Below are 22080 nucleotides of genomic sequence, written 5' to 3'. Positions count from 1 at the left end.
CTATGCCAATTGTGCGTCGCCCCACCCGACCTCCCGGGTGGCGCAGTGGTCTAGGGCACTGCATCGCAGTGCTAGCTGCGCCACCAGAGTCTCTGGGTTTGCGCCCAGGCTGGGCTGGGTTCGCGCCCAGGCTCTGTCGCAGCCTGCCGCAACCGTGAGGTCGTGGGGCGACACACAATTGGCATAGCATCGTCCGGGTTAGGGAGGGTTTGGCCGGTAGGGATATCCTTGTCTCAGTATGTAAAATGTAATAAAATGTATGCACTCTACTGTAAGTCGCTCAGATAAGAGTGTCTGCTAAATGACTAAAACGTAAATGTAAAATGTAATGTCATGAACCTTCAAAGTTCCAAAATGGGGTGCAAATGGCAGCCGTATTGGTCAGGGGGAAATCCAAATCAGTCTAATTGGAATGAATGGCAGTAAGACACATCAGAAATTGTGTAATATAATTATTATCAAGCTAAAATATGATCATATAATTATAAATACAGTTTATACAGGTTTTATAATCTGTATAAATAGCCTCTAAAATAAATGTAAAATACATGTCTCAAATTATTTATTTATTATCCTCTAAAATGTAAATATTATAATTACCATCATAGAAACTAATCGTACACAGTTTCTTACCTTAATGTTGTCGTCCTGATCTCAACAGCGGAGCTGTCAAAGTTGTGAGAAACCTTTCAGGTCCAGTGGAGGTGAGGCGCTTCCTGGTGGCAGCATTCACTTTCAGTCACGGTGCTAAAAATCACAATTTGGTCAAGCCCACCAATGACACATTGGCATCAGTCGCTATTATGTAAATTCAAGATGGTGCTACCCATACCTCTAATAAACCATTGTTCAAGCTCAAAATCTAAAAATAGAGAAGTTTCTATGTAAAATGCACGTTTAATATTCGTGGATTGAATACATCTACTTTCTTAGCCTTACCTCCTAAAGTCTTTCCATGCCCCTATAACAGTATTATACTATATATATACTCATATCAGTGTATATATCCATAGCTGTACATTGTGGTCTTGCTGTTAAAAGGACATTACACTCCATAATCAAAGATGATCAAATGTTTTTAAATCTCAAAAATATTCTAATGTCAAAATGAATCCACGTCCCATGTCTTTGATTCTGTGTATAGATCCAGCTATATGCCTCAACCTGAAATTAATGGAAAAGATCAGCGCAGAATAAAATCAGGAAATTATATGGTGCTTATGTTTTACATGTATTTAAGATAGAAACATAAGTGTGTCTACACACCTGGGACGTGGTAATGTCTGAAAATATCTGGAAACTTTTTATGTTGAATTGTCCCTTAAATGGTAACTTTAAAGCTAAACCTGGGCTTTTTTAAACAGATATATCCCTGGTGATCTTGCTGGTGGTGTCCCCTCTCATTGGTGTGTCAGCCCTGGTCTTCATTGGCTTCCTTTTGCTGCAGAAGTTCCGGCTGCAGAACAGGCTGGCCGGCTCCTGCTGGTGTATCATCAGCTACAATGAGATCACTATTATCAAAGAGCCTAAAGTATGAGCCAATTCAACAATGGATATGTCTGAGATTCCTCTCATCTGAAACATGGTGTAAATGGAAAGCAAAGGGAAAGGGAAAGGGGATACCTAGTCAGTTGTCTAACTGAATGTATTCAACGTATGTATGTAACTAACAAAAATATGGTTAACGTCTAGGGAGTGCCGGCCCTATCTCTGAGCACGACCGCCAGTAAGACTGGAAGTGGAGGCTCCTATCAGACCATCCTCTCCTCCACTAGCTACGGACTGAGAGACAACGCAGGGAAAGAGTACATCTACTCCACTATAGGTCTTTTCCAGGTATACATTGACAGAATACAATCTATTCACTCTACAGCAGGATGACTCTGCTGGTTAAATTAACATACTGTTCCACAGCCATGTCATAAATGACAGCCGCTATGAATGTTGAACCAAAACTCATGTGTTTTGAACTGTTTATCATGTCAGGTGTTATGAATGCATAATGTATAACCCTTTCAAATAAAGTGTTATCCATAAAGGCCTCTACCTGCAACTGATACAATCTAATAGATTAGAATAGAATAGAGGTTTTAACTGCCACTGTGTGCCTGCCAATGTGCTACTGCCACTGTGTTACTACCTACCTCTATTGCGTTCAGGGAAATCAAGTGGCCATCAAATACATGGAGAATCAATCTGTCAGCGATATCAGGAAGCCATCCATCATCGCAGAGTTCAACATGGTAAGTTGGGTTTCACTAGACTGAAGCCCTTTTGTGGCATTTTCAAACGGCACGAGAATTAGTACAATGCCTTTTTAATTAACTTCTAACCATTTCTAGAGTATAAATCCAACAAACACATGGTTAGTACATTTAGAAAGGTAAGAACTGAGCTTTGGAATGGTAAGCCTATGTAAAAAAAAAAATATATATATAAATATACTTTATATTTTGTGGCAGACCAGGGGGTTTGGTCAAGACGTACACAGATCAGACACGGACAGAGTTGGATTAGCTCGGTTTCAAGGGTGTTTATTTAAAAAACAAATACAAACAAAATCATCTCCCTCGGGGAGGGGGCTGTCGTCAGTGCGACGTATGTCTCCCTTCTCGATAGGGCATCCGCATTCCCATGCTTAGCCCCTGACCTGTGCACCACAGAAAAAGAGAATCGTTGAAGGGACAAGAACCACCTGATGACCCAATCGTTTGTGTCCCTTCCCCTGGCACAAACCAGGGGAGCATGGTAGGTGACCAGGGTGAAGTGAGTACCCAACGCGTAGTACTTGAGAGTGTCTAGCTTCACCGCTAGGCACTGTTTCTCAACAATAGAGTACTTTTATCTCTCTGGGTATCAGCTTTTGGCTTATGTACATGATGAGGTGCTCCTCTCCATTGTGTACCTGGGCAGGATGGCCCCTAGTCCCGTGTCGCATGCGTCCATCTGGACCAACATTGGCACCTGGAAATCGGGCATTATGAGAATCGAATGGGAGCACAGCGCTTCCTTCAGGCGCCTGAACGCCACTTCGGTCTCGCTCCGTCTATTTCACGGTTTTCGGAAGGCGGGCCCTGGTTAGATCGGTAAGGGGGAGGATATAGCCGTAAAGTTGGGGATAAACCGGCTGTAGTAGGAAGGACTTGACCTGTGTCTTGGTGCGTGGAACAGGCCAGTCACGTTCCGCGTGGACCTTCCTCTCCTGGGGCTTGACGTTCCCCTGTCCGATCAAATACCCCATGTACTCCACCTCCTCGAACCCTAGTTTGCATTTCTTGGGGTTCGCTGTCAACCCGCCTTGCCTGAGCGCATCCAGCACCGCATGTGGATGATGATATCATCCAAATAGGCCGCTGCATACTGTTGGTGGGGTCGAAGTACTTTGTCCATCAGGTGCTGGAATGTGGGTGGGGTTCTGTGGAGACCGAATGGGAGCACCCGGTACTGATATAATCCGTCCAGTGTCGAAAACATCATCTTCTCCCTGGAGGAGGCTGCCAATGGTACCTGCCAATATTTTTTGGTCAGGTCGAAGAGCTCGTCCACCCTCTGCATGGGGTATGTGTCGAACAATCTGATGTCGTTCTGTTAGGAGAATTAAGTTCTCAAGTTCTTACAGAAGCGCTAGCTACCACGATGGGGCTGCACCATGCGCTGTGGAACTCTTTCGACGACCCCAATTCACAGCATAGCCTTCACTTCCTGCTTCATGGCCTTCCTTCGGGCCTCAGGAATCCGATGTGGTTTATTTTGTACCGTTTCCCCGGGCCGGCCGATATGGCCTCTTTTGTACCGTTTCCCCGGGCCGGATGTGGTGTTCAATGAGGGTCGTGCGGCATGGCTTTTCGAAGAACACCGCCATGTTCTGATTGACGAGCTCCCTGAGCGCTTGCTTTTGTGCCGGGTCGAGGTCCTCATTGCTCGGAACCACCACTGGTATCGTTGGCGTCTTGGGTCCCAACCATAATACGGCCAAGGCTGTCCTCTGGTACCACTTCTTCAACAGGTTCACGTGGTAAATCTGTTGGGGTTTCCGTCTCCCCGGCTGCCGTGCGCGGTAATTGACGGGTCCCAGCTTCTCTATCACCTCGTACGGCCCGCGCCATGTTGCCAGGAACTTACTTTCGGCCGTGGGGATTAACCTCTTTGGGCTCAAGGGGCAGTATTGAGTAACCAGATAAAAGGTGCCCATTTCAAAAAGGCCTCGTACTCAATTCTTGCTCGTACAATATGCATATTATTATTACTATTGGATAGAAAACACTCTCTAGTTTCTAAAACCGTTTGAATTATATCTGTGGGTGAAACAGAACTGGACATAGAGCAATTTTCCTATGTGTATGTCAGAATGCAGAATTTTGCTGGCTGTTCTGAGACCTGTGTATTAATTTGCCTGTCCTCTATTGGTTGAGATGCACTGCATACACCTTCCACTGGGTGTCAGCGAATAGGGAGAGTTGAAATGGAGTTTCTACGTAGGTCCCAAAGGTTATATATTGCTTGGAACCGAAGTGTCCCATCTTTCCACTCTTCGCTCTGACGCAGGGAGGGTCTTGGCATGTCATTTTAGAAGCTCCCGTATTAGCTCCTAGATATATCCGGCTCTGTTTTTATTCGATATAGGTGTTGAAGACATCGTAATGTTGTTATTTTAAACCTAATTATATCAGTTTATGTCAGTATATTGCGATTTTCGGGAATTTATTTTCGTGACGTTTTAGGAAGTTGGGTATCTCTGGCCCACATGGCTATTGTTTACTGCTAATTGCAACGTTGAAGACGACGTTCTCCAACCTAGCAACGATTCTTTTGGACAAAGGACACATTTCCCAAGACTCTGATGGGAGTTCATCGAAAAGTAAGAACTATTTATGCTGATAATTAATTGTTCTGTTGAAAAATGTCAAATGCATAAGACGCCATTTCCTGCAGTGTAGCCTTGCGTTATCGCAGCCTGTATTGCGCAGTAAGGTTAATTTTAAAAATGTAATTCAGGGATTGCATTAAGAACTAATTTGTCTTTCAATTGCTGTCCAACCTATATTTTTTTAGTCAAGTTTATGAATAGTTTTCGATAACAAAAGGTGCCTTTACAAGATGGCGCCGGACAGATTGCTTGACGTTATGGACACTATTCTCATTGTCTAAGCACGATTTGTGCCGCTAAATATGCACATTTTCGAACAAACTCTATATGCATTGTGTAATATGATGCTACAGGACTGTCATCTGAAGAATTCTGAGAAGGTTAGTGAAACAATTAATATATTTTGGTGGTTTATACGTTATAGCTATTTTTGCCTTGAATCAATGCTGTTGTTATGTTTGCTATTGTGCTAAGCTAATATAACGCTATATTGTGTTTTCGCTGTAAAACACTTGATAAATCGGAAATATTGTCTGGAATCACAAGATGCCTGTCTTTCAATTGCTGTACACTAAGTATTTTTCAGAAATGTTTTATGATGAGTATTTAATTATTTGGCGTTGGTGTCTGTAATTTTTCTGTCTGCTTTCGGTGCAATTTCTGACTGTAGCTGCAATGTAAACTATGATTTATACCGGAAATATGCACATTTTTCTAACAAAACATATGCTATACAATAAATATGTTATCAGACTGTCATCTGATGAGGTTGTTTCTTGGTTAGTGGCTATTTATATCTTTATTTGGTCGAATTTGTGATAGCTACTGATGCAGTGAGAAAATGGTGGAGTATGGAAGTGGTGTCTTTTGCTAACGTGGTTAGCTAATAGATTTACATATTGTGTCTTCCCTGTAAAACATTTTAAAAATCGGACATGTTGGCTTGATTCACAAGATGTGTACCTTTCATCTGGTGTCTTGGACTTGTTAATGTGTTAAATATTTAAAAAAAATATCTTTTGAATTTCGCGCCCTGCACTTTGAGCTGGCTGTTGTCATAAGTGTACCGACGTCGGGCTTGCACGCCAAACAGGTTAAGACCAACACCTTGTCTCCCACCTGGAATTCTCTGGGCTGGGTTCCCCCGATTGTAGACCTGGGCTTGGGCGTGTTGGGCCTTCTCCATATGTTCCCTTACCACTGGTCATAGGGCTGTCATCCGCTCCTTCAACGTTTCCACATGTTCTACCATGCTGCGTAAGGGGGTCGGTTGGGCTTCCCACATCTCCTTGGTGAGGTCCAGTAGGCCGCATGTCCTTCTCCCATAGATGAGTTTGAAAGGGGAAAAACCGGTGGAGGACTGGGGTACTTCTCCCAACATTATGTGGGGTCGTAGCTGGTCCCAGTTCTTCCCGTCCTGCTCGATGACCTTCTACAGCATTTGTTTGAGCATTTTATTGAACCGCTCGAAGAGGCCATCCGTCTGTGGGTGAAAGACGGAGTTCCGGATCTGCTTAATCTGCAGGAGAGCACACACATCTTTCATTAGACGAGACATAAACTCAGTGCCTTGGTCTGTCAGGATCTCGTTCGGGATGTCCACCCGGCTAAAGAGATGGAACAGCTCCTGGGCGATTCCCTTGGATACCGCCACCCATAGGGGAATGGCCTCGGGATACCGGGTGGCATAATCTACTAATACCAGGATGTACCGGTGTCCTCATGCTGTTTTTACCAGGGGTCCCACTATGTCCATGGTGATGCGTTCAAGGGGGACTCCGATCATCAGTAGGGGGGACCAGCGGGTTTAGGAAGTGTGCTATTGGGGCAATGATTTAACACTCCGGGCAGCTGTGACAATTGTCTTCCACGGCCCTCCTCATACAATGGAACCGGGCAGGTATCCGTTCCCGGGTCTTCTCCATTCCCAGGTGCGCCCCCAACAGGTGGGTGTGGGCCAGCTGAAGAACGGTTCCCATGTACCGTCGGGGCAGCAACAGCAACAGAATGGTTATTCTTAATTTGGAAATGGGGGTATCGCCTGTCACTCACCTCTGAAAGTTTTTTCTATCCACTGCTATCACTTGGACTGTAGCGTCTTTCAAGTTCGGATCCTCCCACTGGGCAGTCCCAAATTGTCCGCTCAGTTGACCCCCAGCGGGTGTCTCGACTGGTCCCTCGAAATCGAGGGGGAGGATGGGTTTCACCTCCAGTGCTTCACCAGTGGGGTCGGGTTCTGGCGCCCCCTCCAACTCCGGACCCGTAGATACAGGTTTGTCAACCGCTTGCTTCCGGACATGCAGGCGAAGGGTCCTCCTCGCTCTAGTCTTCGGCCGGCTCGCACCTTTTTCCTCAGCTCCTGCCTCCACAGTGGTGCGAACAGCGAACAATCTCGTCCCACGAGGAGGGGTACCGGCAACTCCGGTATGGCAGCCACCATCATCTGGCAGCTCCCTTGTGGCATCACGATATTGGCCCGTACGGTTGGATGCCGCTTTGTGTCACATCTCCCAACCACGTCCGGTCCCCTGGTTCAGCTGGCTCGTGGTTATGAGCGTAACCATACTTCCGGAGTCTAATAGAGCTTCTGTGTCGTTTCCGTCAACCTTCACCGGGACCATGGGTGACATTGGTTTGTAGTGCGCCCAACAGGAGGTAACATAGTTCACTGCATGGCCCACCTCGCCTCTGGGGCTTGCTGATGGCATTGACTCCTGTTGAGCCATGCAATTCCAGGCAAGGTGCCCCTGGGCGCCACACTCAAAACACCTCCTTTGGTCTCTCCAGGGGTCTGCGGCCCTTTGGCCCTGCCGACTGTCGTTTCGGGGTGTACAGCGGTGGGGCTGTCCTTCTGTCCGCTCGGACGGGTCCCCGACTCGGCCCGGCTCCCACTCAGCTGGGACTCAGTGTTCTGATGCGTATCCACTGCTCCCAGGAGGCCCTCCAAGGTCTGGGGTGCGCATAGACTCGCTGCACTCTTCATGTCGTGGGGTAGTGCCCATAAGAAGCGATCCAGGTCCACTTTGACTAGGATGGAGAGGGTGGATACGTTGGATAGGAGCCATACCGTGGTGACGCATCTGGGCTCGGGGGGGATGTGTCGGCCATGAACCTCCAGTTGTGGAACGATTGGGCCCGGTGGTCCAGGCTGTGCCCATAGCGTCTGAGTATCTCCCGTTTGAGTCTGTTGTAGTAAGCCGCCTGTTCGTCATTAAGGTCCCAATATGCCTTTTGGTCGTTCCCGGAGAGGAACGGGGCCTGCAGACTTGCCCATTTCGGCCTTGGACATCCTTCCCGTAGTGCTGTCTGTTCAAACGTGCAGAGGTATCTTTTGATTTCGTCGTTTTCCGTTTGGATGCGATTCAGTAGGCGTTCCTCCTTGTAGCTTTCTGATTTCCTCAACAAGGCAGACTGTTCCTCCAGCGTTCATTCCTGAACCGACAGTTGTGCTTGTTGGGCCCAGACGAACTGAACTATCAACTCGTCCATGCTGATGCTGCATAAACGTCACCCTGATCTGACCACATTATCAGATTGCCCGCATTCTCCACCACTTGTGGCAGACCAGGGAGTCTATTTTCTACATTGTGGAATAATAGTGAAGACATCAAAACTGTGAAATAACACATCTGGAATCATGTAGTAACCAAAAAAGTGTTAAACAAATCAAAATATATTTTATATTTGAGATTCTTCAAAGTAGCCACCCTTTGCCTTGATGACAGCTTTGAACACTCTTGGCATTCTCTCAACCAGCTTCATGAGGTAGTCACCTGGAATGCATTTCAATTAACAGATGTGCCTTGTTAAAAGTTAATTTGTGCAATTTCTTTCCTTCTTAATACGTTTGAGCCAATCATTTGTGACCTGGTAGGGGTGGTTTTCAACTTTGAATGTTTTTTCAAGTGCTGTTGCAATAACTATCAAGCTCTATGATGAAAATGGTTCTCATGAGGACCGCCACAGGAAAGGAAGAACCAGAGTTACCTCTGCTGCAGAGGATAAGTTCATCAGAGTTACCAGCCTCAGAAATTGCAGCCCAAATAAATGCTTCACAGAGTTCAGTAACAGACACATCTCAACATCAACTGTTCAGAGGCGACTGCGTGAATCAGGCCTTCATGGTCGAATTGCTGCAAAGAAACCACTACTGAAGGACACCAATAAGAAGAAGAGACTTGCCTGGGCCAAGAAATACGAGCAATGGACATTAGACCATTGGAACTTTGTTGTTTGGTCTGGAGTCCAAATTGGAGATTTTTGGTTCCAACCGCCGCGTCTTTGAGAGATTTGAGAACAGATGATCTCCGCATGTGTATTTCCCACCATAAAGCATGGAGGAGGTGGTGTGATGGTGTGGGGGTGCTTTACTAGTGACACTGTCAGTGATTTATTTAGAATATAAGGCACACTTAACCAGCATGGCTACCACAGCATTCTGCAGCGTTACGCCATCCCATCTGGTTTGTGCTTAGTGGGACTATTGTTTGATTTTCAACAGGACAATGACCCAACACACCTCCAGGCTGTGTAAGGGCTATTTGACCAAGGAGAGTGATGGAGTGCTGCATGAAATTACCTATATTTTGATTTGTTTAACACTTTTTTGATTACTATTTGATTTCATATGTGTTATTTCATAGTTTTGATGTCTTCACTATTATTCTACAATGTAGAAAATAGTAAAAATAAGGAAAAGCCCTTGAATGAGTAGGTGTGTCCAAACTTTTGACTGGTACTGTATATATATATATATATAGAGTCCAAAGCAACCGCTGGGAGTTGAAGTTTGTATGCTTATGATTATTTTTTAAATCGCACAACGAATTCAATAAAAAAATGTAATCTTAATATTTATTAATAATGAATTATTATTGAAAAAAACCCATTTGTATGTATTTCTGTAAATAATGCTCTGTACTCCTTTATACAACAGTTGAGAGAGATGAAGCATGAAAACTTGGTGCAGTTCTTTGGGGTTTGCATTGACCCTCCAAAGGTCTGTATGGTCATGCAGTACTGCAAGAAAGGCAGCCTGAAGGTAACAGCATAGGACTGTGATGGTCCGGATTGAAATGACAACAAATGTAATTCATGAGATCGCCATAAACTATTTATAAGTCCTTCGTAGATGCTTCACAACTGATTTGTAAGCAAATTCATAATATATAAACTCTGTTACAACAATGTATACAGAAAGCTATTTGTCAAACATCTGTGAATGCCATATAAACAGTTCATAAAGGCTTCATAAAGTTTTTAACCCATCCCTTATGTTCCGGGTCAATTTGACCCATTTAAAAAAAAAAAATCACTAACATACTTAATCTACTCTCTTAGGTATGAGTCTCAAACTTGTAAAACGCGTCATTTACACACCCTACCCGGTACAAGAAAAGTGACATCCATGATGTTCTGTGTCAGTTTGACCCGGAATTTGACCGTGAACTTGGTCTATATATCTCTTGAAAGTTATGTCCTAGAAATTAAGCTGCTTTCTGCATAGGAATGGTGCAACCATGCTGATCACAGTATTACTTCCGTATGATGCTCAAAGGCTGAGCAACACAGATCTGAAGTCAATTTGACACGCAATTTGACCCTTGAACTTGATCATTTTCTTACTCTTGAAGCGGAGCAACACTGATCTGAAGTTGAGCTACAACTGAGTTTTGACAAATGATGATTATACGATCTTACGGATTTATGACTTTTTACATGCATCAAACATTTGGGTCTAAGTTTAGAAAGGTCTGAAAAAAACAAAATCTGAAAGGTGACATTCTCAGCAACATTTAGATAAGGGGAACTGTACTCACCGTACCTTTTATGTTCACTGTACCCGAATCAAATTGACCTAGAACATAACTTGTGTATAGCCGAATCGAAAGTGGTACTAAGTTCAGGTTGTACTTTTCTTCTGCTGCTTTTCTTGTACCACTCTATATGAGGGATCATATTATGTGGTGCGTTGTGTTTAGTAAAAAATGAAAGTTCAGATTGTACTTTCTCATTTATCTCTAAATAAACCCTCCCTAATGGACACGACCCAGATGTCAAGCATTGGGTTGTAAGGATTGCCACAAAATGTATCCTTTTTGTTGTTTGTGACTGCAGGATGTTCTGAAATGCACTGACATTGAGCTGGATTGGATGTTTAAACTGTCCTTTGCATACGATATTGTTAATGTGAGTAAAAAGCCCTTTAGACTGGTACGTCCTTTATGTGAACAGGGCTAGACTTTTCCCCGGTTTAGTTTGACACTGTTGATTTACTTGCAGGGGATGGAGTACATCCACAAGAGTAGCCTGAAGTCCCATGGCAACTTGAAACCCAGCACGTGTCTGGTGGACAGCAGACTTCAGGTCAAACTCTCTGGCTTTGGACTGTGGGAGTTCAAACACGGCAGTAAACACAAAGTCATCCCTCTGGAAAATCCCAAATTTGAAGGTTAATAGTTCAATTGATCACGGGAGTAGAACTGAGTAGTTTGATGTAATCACTATTCAGACCAGTGTTTGGAGATGTTTATGAGGCCTTCCTTTATAAGACCTTTATAGATGCTTCAGAAATCATTCATAAGCAAATATCATGCTATATAAAGTAGGGCAAAAGAGTTATGCCACATTTGGCAAAGCAACAGATGTAGTGACCTTTTATATTAACCATTATGTAGTATTACTTTGCTTAAAATAATTTGTGAAGCACCTATGTAGGGCTTATGAAGACTTAATGAATGCCCTATGACGCCTTTATCAATTGTCGTTTGTGGGACCTTAAATGGACATGAATTATATCAATATTATATTAACGTTTATGTATATTATGAATTTTGAGACAGAGCTTATGAATGTGTTTATCAATGTATGCCCCTCTCAAGTAAAGTCTTACCACAAGTCGAATTAACCATAGTTTGATGCCACTTTGTCCAGAGATGTACTGGACGGCTCCAGAACTTCTGAGGCAAGACCAGCTTCCGTTCAATGGCACACCCAAGGGGGACATCTACAGCTTTGCAATGATTATGCGTGAGCTGATCTATAGCTCAGAGTTGGGTCCATACCACGATATCCAGCTGGAGCCAAAAGGTGCGTTATTAATTGTTTCTAGAAGGTCCTCGAAAACACCACAAATAATAATCCGTCCTTTGTGGGGAAAATAATTATGTAAAGTGGTAAAACGTTGGATTTTGAGCAACCTGAAGTAGATCTAAGAATGTGTGAAATCTGTCTGTATTGTTCTGTATCAAGTCCATTAGAAACTGGGACTGGGACATGGTAGTTTTGTTGTACTTGGTATCACGTTGTGTAGAAAGTGTTTGTGTCTCATTGGTTTTCTCCAGAGATTATCAAGCAATTGCGGGTCCCTCTCTTAGGGGAGCCCCTCAGGCCGACCTTGTGCCCCAAGATGTGCAACGAGGGGCTGGTCGACCTTCTGAAGGCCTGCTGGAGTGAGAACCCTGACTACAGACCTCCTTTTGGCGCCATCAGAAGACAGCTGAAGGAGACCAGCCCAGAAAGGTCTGTCGGGGAGAGACCAGCCCAGACAGGGACAGACTTGCCCAGACAGGAAGAGACCAACATGTTGAATGCACCGAGCTGTCTGTCTAAACTACTGGCACACAGCTCGGACACCCATGCATACCCCACAAGACATGCCACAAAAGGTCTCTTCACAGTCCCGAAGTCCAGAACAGACTATGGGAGGCACACAGTACTACATAGAGCCATGACTACATGGAACTCTACTCCACATCAAGTAACTGATGCAAGCAGTACAATTTTATTTTAAAAATAGATTCAAAAATACCTTATGGAACAGTGGGGACTGTGAAGCAACACAAACATCACAGACACATGCATACACACACACACACACACACACACACACACACACACACACACACACACACACACACACACACACACACACACACACACACACACACACACACACACACACACACACACACACACACACACACACAATGATAACATACACACTATACATACACATGGATTTAGTACTGTAGATATGTGGTAGTGGTGGAGTAGAGGCCTGAAGGCACACAGTGTGTTGTGAAATCTGTGAATGTATTGTAATGCTTTGGCAGCAGCTAATGGGGATCCATGATAAATAAAAATACAAACACAAACCTAGACAGGGAGAGACCTGCCAGCCCAGACAGGTAGAGACCAGCCTAGACAGGAACTAACCAGCCCAGGCAACCCAGAAATGTCTTATACGGTGGGCTGGTATGTACAAAACAATCTTCTTGAGTTGCAGAAGGTTCCATGTTGTAGCTGAAAGGTTTGTCTGCCTGGTTGAGTGATTATCCTGTAAGGGCCAGACAAACTGGTTTTCAGCTTATGTCCTCTCAGTGATCTCTTTACCCAGACACAATTTCCAACTTGAAGTGAGGGATCCTCCTTGACATTGTTCCTTTTGTTGTAGTACTTATTTTGAGCATCCTGATGTTTCTGTACTTCTGTCATTAGCTTTTCGTCATCAGGTGGTTTGTCGGCCATGAAGGGTGGACGGACTGTATCCAGCGGGACTCTCCAGGTTCTTTCAATCATGAGCTCGACGGGTGTTTTTCCCGCCAGAGAACAGTTTTCCTTCCTGGAGCTGGGCACGAAGACAACACTTCAGGAATTTGCTAAACCTCTCTACACCTGTGTTGGCTAATGGATAGTATAACAGGGTCTTCTGGAGCACCATTCCATCTTTTTTTGTAGGAAGTGAAGTCAGCTTGGAATTGCGGGCCATTATCAGTCACTAGAACTTGAGGCATTTTTGTGTGAACAGATCTTAAAGTCAATTGATCACAGTTGCTGTGGTCACATTGCTTGTGGCTATGACTTCAGGCCTTTTACTGTACAGGTCTGTCACAACAATCAGGTACTTCTGGTGAGCTAGAGCTGCTTGTAGTTCTCTGAAGATATCCACTTGAATCTTTTCCCAAGGTTCTTCAGGTCATGGTATTGGTTGTAGTGGTGGTTTCTCTGGTCTGAGCAATTCTTCACTCAGTGCGCATGGCACACAGTTTTTCAAAAAGTTGGTGATGTCGTCCATCTTTGGCCAACATACTTTGCTGCAAAGGAATTTCTTAATCTTTCTTGTTGCTGGGTGTCCTTCATGTGCTCCGGTGAGCACATTCTCTTGGTGGACCTTTCCATCCTTTTTCCATCTAGGGTAGCACTTCACTTAGTACTGGATCTTGTAGCGTCTCTTGAGTGCTTTTCAGGTGTGATGGCTGCTTGTAACTTCTCAATGAAGGTATGTTGACAGTACACCCCTCTAGGGGCGCCACCCAGCATCCCACCTGGGTGAGCCTGACAAGCCGGCCGAGGCATAGAAGCCCGACGAGCTGGCTGAGGCGTGGGAGCCTGACGATCCGGCTGAAGCGTGAAACCTGACGATTTCTCTGAGGCGTGGGAGCCAGCTGAGGCCCCCCCGGTTCCATCGGCGGCGGCATCCGGACCCAACGTCACCACCAAAACCAAAAAACACGAACTCCCTGATGCTTCAAATAGGGGTGTCAGCATTCTGTAACAACAGACACTGGAGACGATTTATTTAATGAAACAAGAAGAGCGTCTGGACAGCGGGAACAAAACGACATTATGACGTTAATGCTGACACAGAACCAACCAAGGAACAGACAGATATAGAGGGGCAATCAACAAAGTGAAGGAGTCCAGGTGAGTCCAATGAGGGCTGATGCGTGTAATGATGGTGACAGGTGTGCGTAATGATGGGCAGCCTGGCCTCCTCGAGCGCCAGAGAGGGCAAGCGGGAGCAGGCGTGACACATGGGCTACTGAAGCGTTGCAGGTAATGAACATAATTCGACCTGGGTGGAAGTAAGCCAGAACGGGCGGTTCTGCTATTGTAGGCACCTTGTCATACACCCCTCCCCTTAAGTCTCAGCTTCTTTAGTAGCTGAGCACAGGACTTGGGTACCAAGGCTCAGACAGCCTGTGAACCAGGGCCCAGCCTTGATTGCCAATGGGGTTGTAGATTGTTTGTTCAGGGGTGGAAATGGGCACAATGTTTGTAGAGTAGATGGGGAGCAAGAAGCAATCCATGGTCAGAGAAGGGCTTGCCCCTCTGCCTAACAGCAGGAACCAGGATAGGTGAACCAGAGCTCACCTGTGATGACGTGGGGATTTTAGCACAAGGCTCCACCAGGACACAGAGAGAGGAACTTGGGGAATCACCAGTCAGCACTGGCGACTCAGGGGAGATGGAAACATCCACCTCTAAGACAGGACGGCCTTCTGTAATACCCTACAGTATAGTAGGACCCTCCAGTGGGCCCTGTGCTTCGGAAAGTAGGCACTCCTCTTTTGGGACAGGAACAGTCACAGGAGTAGGGCTGTTACGGTGACCGTATTACCGCCAAACTGGCGGTCACGAGTCATGATGGCAGTCAAATTCTACGTGACCGTTTAGTCATGGTAACTAGGCTTCTCCAAGCTCTGATGTTGCTGATGGTCATTAGTAGCCTAACAAACTTGCTAACTTCCTTGTACTGCCTGGTACTCAGCACTCTATTGTCCCTCTAATCACTCTGACACAAATGCAAATGCGATCGAAAATCTAATAAAACAAGAGGATCCCCATCAGCTTACTATAGGTTAGGCCTACTATAATTATTTCTCACCTTTCCTAATATTAAGCACATTGCTTTTCTTTACAACAGGAGTATACCCTATCTGGCTAGCATGAAAATGAACCACGGGAAAAGTGTCCTCCATTCACTATTTAAGTGCATACTGTAGATGACATGTCTTTTTTCCCACTACCTTGTTTCGAGACAGGTGCATGATATTGGTCCCTTCTAAATCAAAACAAATTTCACACATATATTATTTAGTATGTATAAAGACAAGATTAAATCAAGAACAGTCTGATGGGTGAAAATATTAGCCTATCACTAATTGTGAATGATGCCAAACTTGTGTGCAATAAGGCAAGAAACAGAGCGTGCCTTTTTTGGCGACATTTTCAAATCATAGTCTCACCTCATGTAGCTTTGCCCATAGACCTATATGTTTTGATAAGGTTAAAAATTAACCTTTACTTAACACCCATCCCGGATCCGGGAGCATCCTCATCAGTAAAAGCTGACTAGCATAGCCTGTATGTATTTCTATTAGCTAACCACAATAGCCAAAGACTCAACCGCATATTTTCACCATGTTTCTACCGCATAGGTAGCTATCACAAAACCGACCAAATAGAGATATAATTAGTCACTAACCAAGAAACAACTTCATCAGATGACAGTCTTATAACATGTTATACAATAAATTTATGTTTTGTTCGAAAATTTGCATATTTGAGGTATAAATCATAGTTTTACATTGCAGCTACCATCAAAAATATCACCAAAGCAGCCAGAATAATTACAGACAGCAACGTGAAATACCTAAATATTCATCATAAAACATTTATGAAAAATACATGGTGTACAGCAAATAAAAGATAAACATCTTGTGAATCCAGCAAAAATGTCTAATTTTTTAAGTGTTTTACAGCGAAAACACAATATAGCATTATATTAGCTTACCACAATAGCCAAACACAACCGCATTTATTCACCGCATAGATAGCATTCGCAAAAACCAGCAAAAGATATAAAATGAATCACTAACCTTGACCAACTTAATCAGATGACAGTCTTATAACATCAGGTTATACAATACACTTATGTTTTGTTCGAAAATGTGCATATTTAGAGCTGCAAACCGTGGTTATACATTGTGAATATGTAGCATCGATTCACCAGAATGTCCGGAGCTATTTTGGATACTCACCTAATCTCACCAAAGAACTCATCATAAACTTTACATAAAAATACTTGTTGTATGGCAAATGAAAGATACACTGGTTCTTAACTTCTTGCGACTATAGGGGGTGCTGTTTCAAATTAGCATAATTGTCTCTACAGATGAAACGGCTTCCTACTCAATTCTTGATCGTACAATATGCATATTATTGTTATTATTGGATAGAAAACACTATCTAGTTTCTATAGCCGTTTGAATTATGTCTCTGAGTGGAACATAACTCTTTCTACAGCGAAATCCATGACAGGTTTTGCGAAGGTCTGAGAGCAAAGCTCTGATCTCAGTTCAGTTTAAAGGGGTGTGTATATCCTATGGAACGACACGAACTGCACCCGCCTTCCCCTGGATGTCAGTAACCAATGAGAAGTGGAATGGGCTTCCTGCGTAGCTCTCAGAGGTTATAAAACACCAAGGAGTGAGATACGCCATCTTTTCGACGTTGAACTTTACGCAGAGAGAGACCCCGGGATGCCATTTTCGAACGCTTAGTAATGAACTTTAGATATATCAGTCTGTAATTTAATTTGATATGGGTGTTAGAAACATCATAACGAAGCTATTTGAAACCGAGTTATATCAGATTATGCGAGTATATTGCTATTTTTCGGAATTTCCTCAGTATTGCGTAATGAGGATTTGGACACGTTAGCTAATGTTAGCAATTGTTAGCTATAGTTAGCTGCTATATCAGAAGTTGAATGCAACGTTTTACAACCAAGCAACGATTCTTTTGGACAAAAGTACCACTTGGCCAAGATTCCGATGGAAGCTCGTCGAAAAGTAAGAGCTATTTATGATGTTATTCCATTTTTATGTGGAAAAATGTAAACTCAATAATGGTAAATAGTGACGCCGTTATTGCGGCACTAGTCTGTCTGTAACGCACACTGTATGTCTAGTAACGTTAATTTTAAAAATCTAACTTAGCGGTTGCATTAATAACTAATGCATCTTTCATTTCATGGCCAACCTGTATTTTTTTTGTCAAGTTTATGAATAGTTTTCGATAAAAATAGTTGTATTATCATGATGCTGCCGGGCAGAATGCTTGAGTAGTTGGACAGTATTTCCATTGTGTAAGCACGATTTGTGCCGCTAAATATGCACATTTCCGATCAAACTGTATATGTATGTTGTAATGTGATGTTACAGGAGTGTCATCTGAAGAATTCTGAGAAGGTTAGTGAAAAGATTTATATATTTTGGCGATGTTTACGTTATCGCTCTCTTTGGCTAGAATCAATGCTCTGGTAACGTTTGCATATGTGGTATGCTAATATAACGATTTATTGTGTTTTCGCTGTAAGACACTTAGAAAATCTGAAATATTGTCTGTATTCACAGGATCTGTGTCTTTCGATTAGTGTATGCTGTGTATTTTTACGAAATGTTTGATGATTAGTAAGTAGGTAAACACGTTGCTCTATGTAGTTATTCTAGTCCATTTGTGACGGTGGGTGCAATTATAACCTATGACATCTACCTGAAATATGCACATTTTTCTAACAAAACCTATCCTATACCATAAATATGTTATCAGACTGTCATCTGAGGAGGTTTTTTCTTGGTTAGTGGCTATCAATATCTTAGTTTAGCCGAATTGGTGATAGCTACTGGTGTTGAGAGAAAATGGTGGACAAGAAAAATTGTGATTTTTGCTAACGTGTTTAGCTAATAGATTTACATATTGTGTCTTCCCTGTAAAACATTTTAAAAATCTGAAATGGTGGCTTTATTCACAGGATCTGTATCTTTCATTAGGTGTCTTGGACTTGTGATTTAATGATATTTAGATGCTACTATTTAATTGTGACGCTATGCTAGCGATGCTAATCAGTGTGGGGGGGGGGGGGGGGGGTGATCCCGGACCCGGGGTAGGTGCTCGGTAGAGGTTAATGCAACCGCCGTGTTAGATTTTAAAAAATAACTTTACCATAACAAACAGCTTGCGTTATTGCGAGACAGCGCCCGCCAAAACGGCAGAGAATAGGAATCAACATTTTCCACAGAAATACGAAATAACATCATAAATTGTTCTTACTTTTGCTGAGCTTCCATCAGAATCTTGTACAAGGAGTCCTAGGTCCAGAATAAATCATTGTTTGGTTTTAGAATGTCCTTTTCTCCTGTCGAATTAGAAACCTTAGCGTGGCGCGAACATGCACATCTTCTCTTGACGCAAAGAACGGAAAATTCCAAAAGTCCCAATAAACGTTGAATAAACTGATACAACTCATTTGAAAAAAACTACTTTATGATGTTATTATCACATGTATCAAATAAAATCAGAGCCGGAGATATCCGCCGTGTATACCGAACGCTTTTCAGAAGCCAATGTCGACGTACTTCGCTCGCCAGAGAAGACAAAGACATTTCCAGACCTGTCACTCCAAAAGCTCTTGTTCGGCCTCAGATCAAGCTAGACACCCCATTCCACCTTCCACTGCCTGTTGACATCTAGTGAAAGGCGTATGAAGTGCATGCATATCGATAAATATTAGGCATTTGAATAGGCAGGCCCTGGAACAGAGCATCGTTTTCAGATTTTTCACTTCCTGTATGGAAGTTTGCTGCAAAATGAGTTCTGTTTTACTCACAGATATAATTCAAACAGTTTTAGAAACTTGAGAGTGTTTTCTATCCAATAGTAATAATAATATGCATATTGTACGATCTAGAATAGAGTAGGAGGCAGTTTAATTTGGGCACGATTTTTTTCAAAGTGAAAACAGTGCCCCCCTATTGACAAGAAGATTTATTAAGCACATTAATCCAGTTTACAACGGGTGTAGAGCCTAATTGGCATACATATGCAGCGTGTAAGTTTCAAATCTACATCTTTATGATGAAAAAATGAACTTTGTGGAAAAAAGCTTTGTGGAAAAAAACTTTGTAGTTTCCACAAAGCTTTTTTCCACAAAGTTCATTTTTTCATCATAAATATGTAGATTGATATTTAGCCTGACAAAAAGTACATCTGAGAGAGCCATGTGAGTGAGAGGCGCTTCGGAGAAATCAGCCTGGAGAAGGGAATTAGAATTATTTTATTCAGCCCAAGGGCACAATGGCCACTGGCCGCAAAAGGGATGGATTCTTTTAAGGGGCATTGCGGCCACACAAGGGGGATGCTGTCGGGATATTCAAGGCATTATCAAGTGCGTGTCAAATTGTGAATGAGAGATGAAATGATGTGCAGCCTGTGCAAATAACAAAGCAGGGCTCGTGCCTTTCATAGGACTTTTTTCAAATCATTATTAGAGTCGCACACTTAAATTGCATTAAAAATACAAACGTTGGGCTATATGTTTTGATCACAAATAAAGTTGCATAAATAACTCTATATTAAGCGTATATTTTAAGACCTATTTCTTTGTTAACCGCTCAACACAGAATAGCCGCATGTGCGCTCTCACTCAGAAATCTTTTGGAGAAAACATCCTTTCTACAGTATTTTATTCAGCTATGTTCAGTTGTATTCTTCATACTACAAAATAATGCCACGGAATTCTAAGCAAATCTTGTCTGCTAAATGAACTAGTGTAGCCCACAGACATATGGCGTAGCCAAACCAGGGCCTAACATCAGGACAAAGAGTATGCTATTCTGTTCTTCTGAAATAGACTACATTTTCTTCATACCATGTATCTTCAGACCTATCTAAAATACCTAATGGATTGATTGTGAGCGGTAAGGATATGGATTTATTATACTTTTTAAAATGTAGATGTTCCAAAGGTCTGCGTCAGTGGCTTGTAGGCTATGCGTGGAAGCCAGTAGACACCAAAATGTGTTTATGTTAATTAACGATCAATTACCGTGAGACCGGCAGTGATTTGCTTGACAATCTGACTACATTTAATGACTGCCACAGCCCTAGACAAAAGGAAGTAGTTGAAGCTCCTCCTCAGCTGGAAGAGTAGGGGCCACCACTCCCTCAAGAGAAGGTGTCTCCTCGATGGTGTTAGTTCTAATTATCAGAGTAAGAACTCAACAGACACTATGAAAGCTTAAACCAAATTTTTTCGCCCATTTTGTCAAAACAGATGCATCAGACAAAATACATATTCACACAAGCACTGATATTTAACCCTTTCTCCTATGCTATTTCTCCTAGTCTCCTCCTACACATCTCAACAGCCAATGCATCTCTGTTGCTAGACAGAACCTGCACTTCCTCACTTCATCTGACCTGACCTCTGCCCCAAAGTGCTCACTCCTCCCCAACTCGCGGCTGTCATGTTGACTCGTACCAGACGGTGTCTTTCCTTCTCCCATAGGATCCCTGATGGCCAACAATAACATATCCTGACATAATGTAAATGTTATAAATCATCCTCTCTCCCTCAGTGAAAGGAATAAAGTGTATTTCATGATTTCATAAGTCAAGAAATCAGAACCCAACAATGGAAACCAGAGCCTCGGACGGCTCCAGCTGCAGGTCTGAAACGCCAGGAACTGGGGTGGCCCACTCACAATCCGATGTGCAAGCAGGTGGCGCCACCTCCTGAAAACTCCAGGAGAAACAACTGCACTTGGTGGTACTCCTCGCGTGGCAAATCAGTAGGGTAGGACTTACACCAACCCGGTTGTGATGAATGGCAGGACTGGCTGAGTAACTCAATGATGACAGCTGTAGCGTCAATGGTGTCTTCCTCCCCTCGCAGCCACTTCCATTAGGCCTCAGCCAATTCACATTACAATGGCCATACTTAACTCATTAATGCAAACAAAGGTATAATTAGCATAAACATTAACATTCAGTTAGTCACTACTAAACTCAGGCAAATGTCAGAAGGGCTGGTCCAATTTTTTGCTTAGTGGGCCTGACTTGTTGTTTTTTTGCGCAAAATTATAATTATCTGGCTAATAATGGGGCCTCAATGAATAAAATGGGCTGGTGTGTTAGCAATGCAAGAGACGATTTTTGGTCCCAGGCATCCCTTGCCTAAGCTAAGGATGTTTTCACTATGATTATTGTTTCCCTCACCTCACACAATATCAGTCTATACCGTTTATCGACTCATCTTTTTTATGCTTCTCAGTCATGCGAATATCCTTGACAACATGGTGAACAAGTTGGAGAGCTATGCCAACCACCTGGAGGAGGTGGTTGAAGAGAGAACCAAACAGCTTACAGCAGAGAAGACCCGGTCGGACAAGCTTCTCTCCAGCATGTTACCAAGGTAACACAGGCCTTGTTCCTACAAGCATTTTGGATTATGTAAAAACTAAACGTTCCAAGATAATTACGCTACAAATATTTGAGATGTTTAAGATATTTTTTTTGCAGAATTCAGTGATGTTTTGTGGACAGAAACTTTTGTGGACAGAACATTGGTGTAACATACCCTTAAT

At 43.2% G+C, this 22080-nt stretch overlaps 1 protein-coding gene across 1 annotated transcript in view; it reads left to right on the top strand.

Annotated features, from left to right (window-relative positions):
* gucy2g (guanylate cyclase 2g) overlaps positions 1-22080 on the top strand; it is an 83771-nt gene that overhangs the window by 43011 nt on the left and 18680 nt on the right. Inside the window, exons 8-16 of the mRNA XM_055922210.1 lie at positions 1365-1531; positions 1693-1836; positions 2160-2243; positions 9804-9908; positions 10985-11056; positions 11150-11318; positions 11801-11956; positions 12211-12388; positions 21768-21908. Coding sequence (XP_055778185.1) covers positions 1365-1531; positions 1693-1836; positions 2160-2243; positions 9804-9908; positions 10985-11056; positions 11150-11318; positions 11801-11956; positions 12211-12388; positions 21768-21908 — 1216 coding nt within the window. The remainder of the gene's footprint in view (positions 1-1364; positions 1532-1692; positions 1837-2159; positions 2244-9803; positions 9909-10984; positions 11057-11149; positions 11319-11800; positions 11957-12210; positions 12389-21767; positions 21909-22080) is intronic.

The sequence above is a fragment of the Salvelinus fontinalis genome, chromosome 1, assembly GCF_029448725.1.
Source record: "Salvelinus fontinalis isolate EN_2023a chromosome 1, ASM2944872v1, whole genome shotgun sequence".
NCBI lineage: Eukaryota > Metazoa > Chordata > Actinopteri > Salmoniformes > Salmonidae > Salvelinus > Salvelinus fontinalis.
Note: the sequence above shows the minus strand (reverse complement) of the source record. Positions and strands in the feature narration are given on the sequence as shown.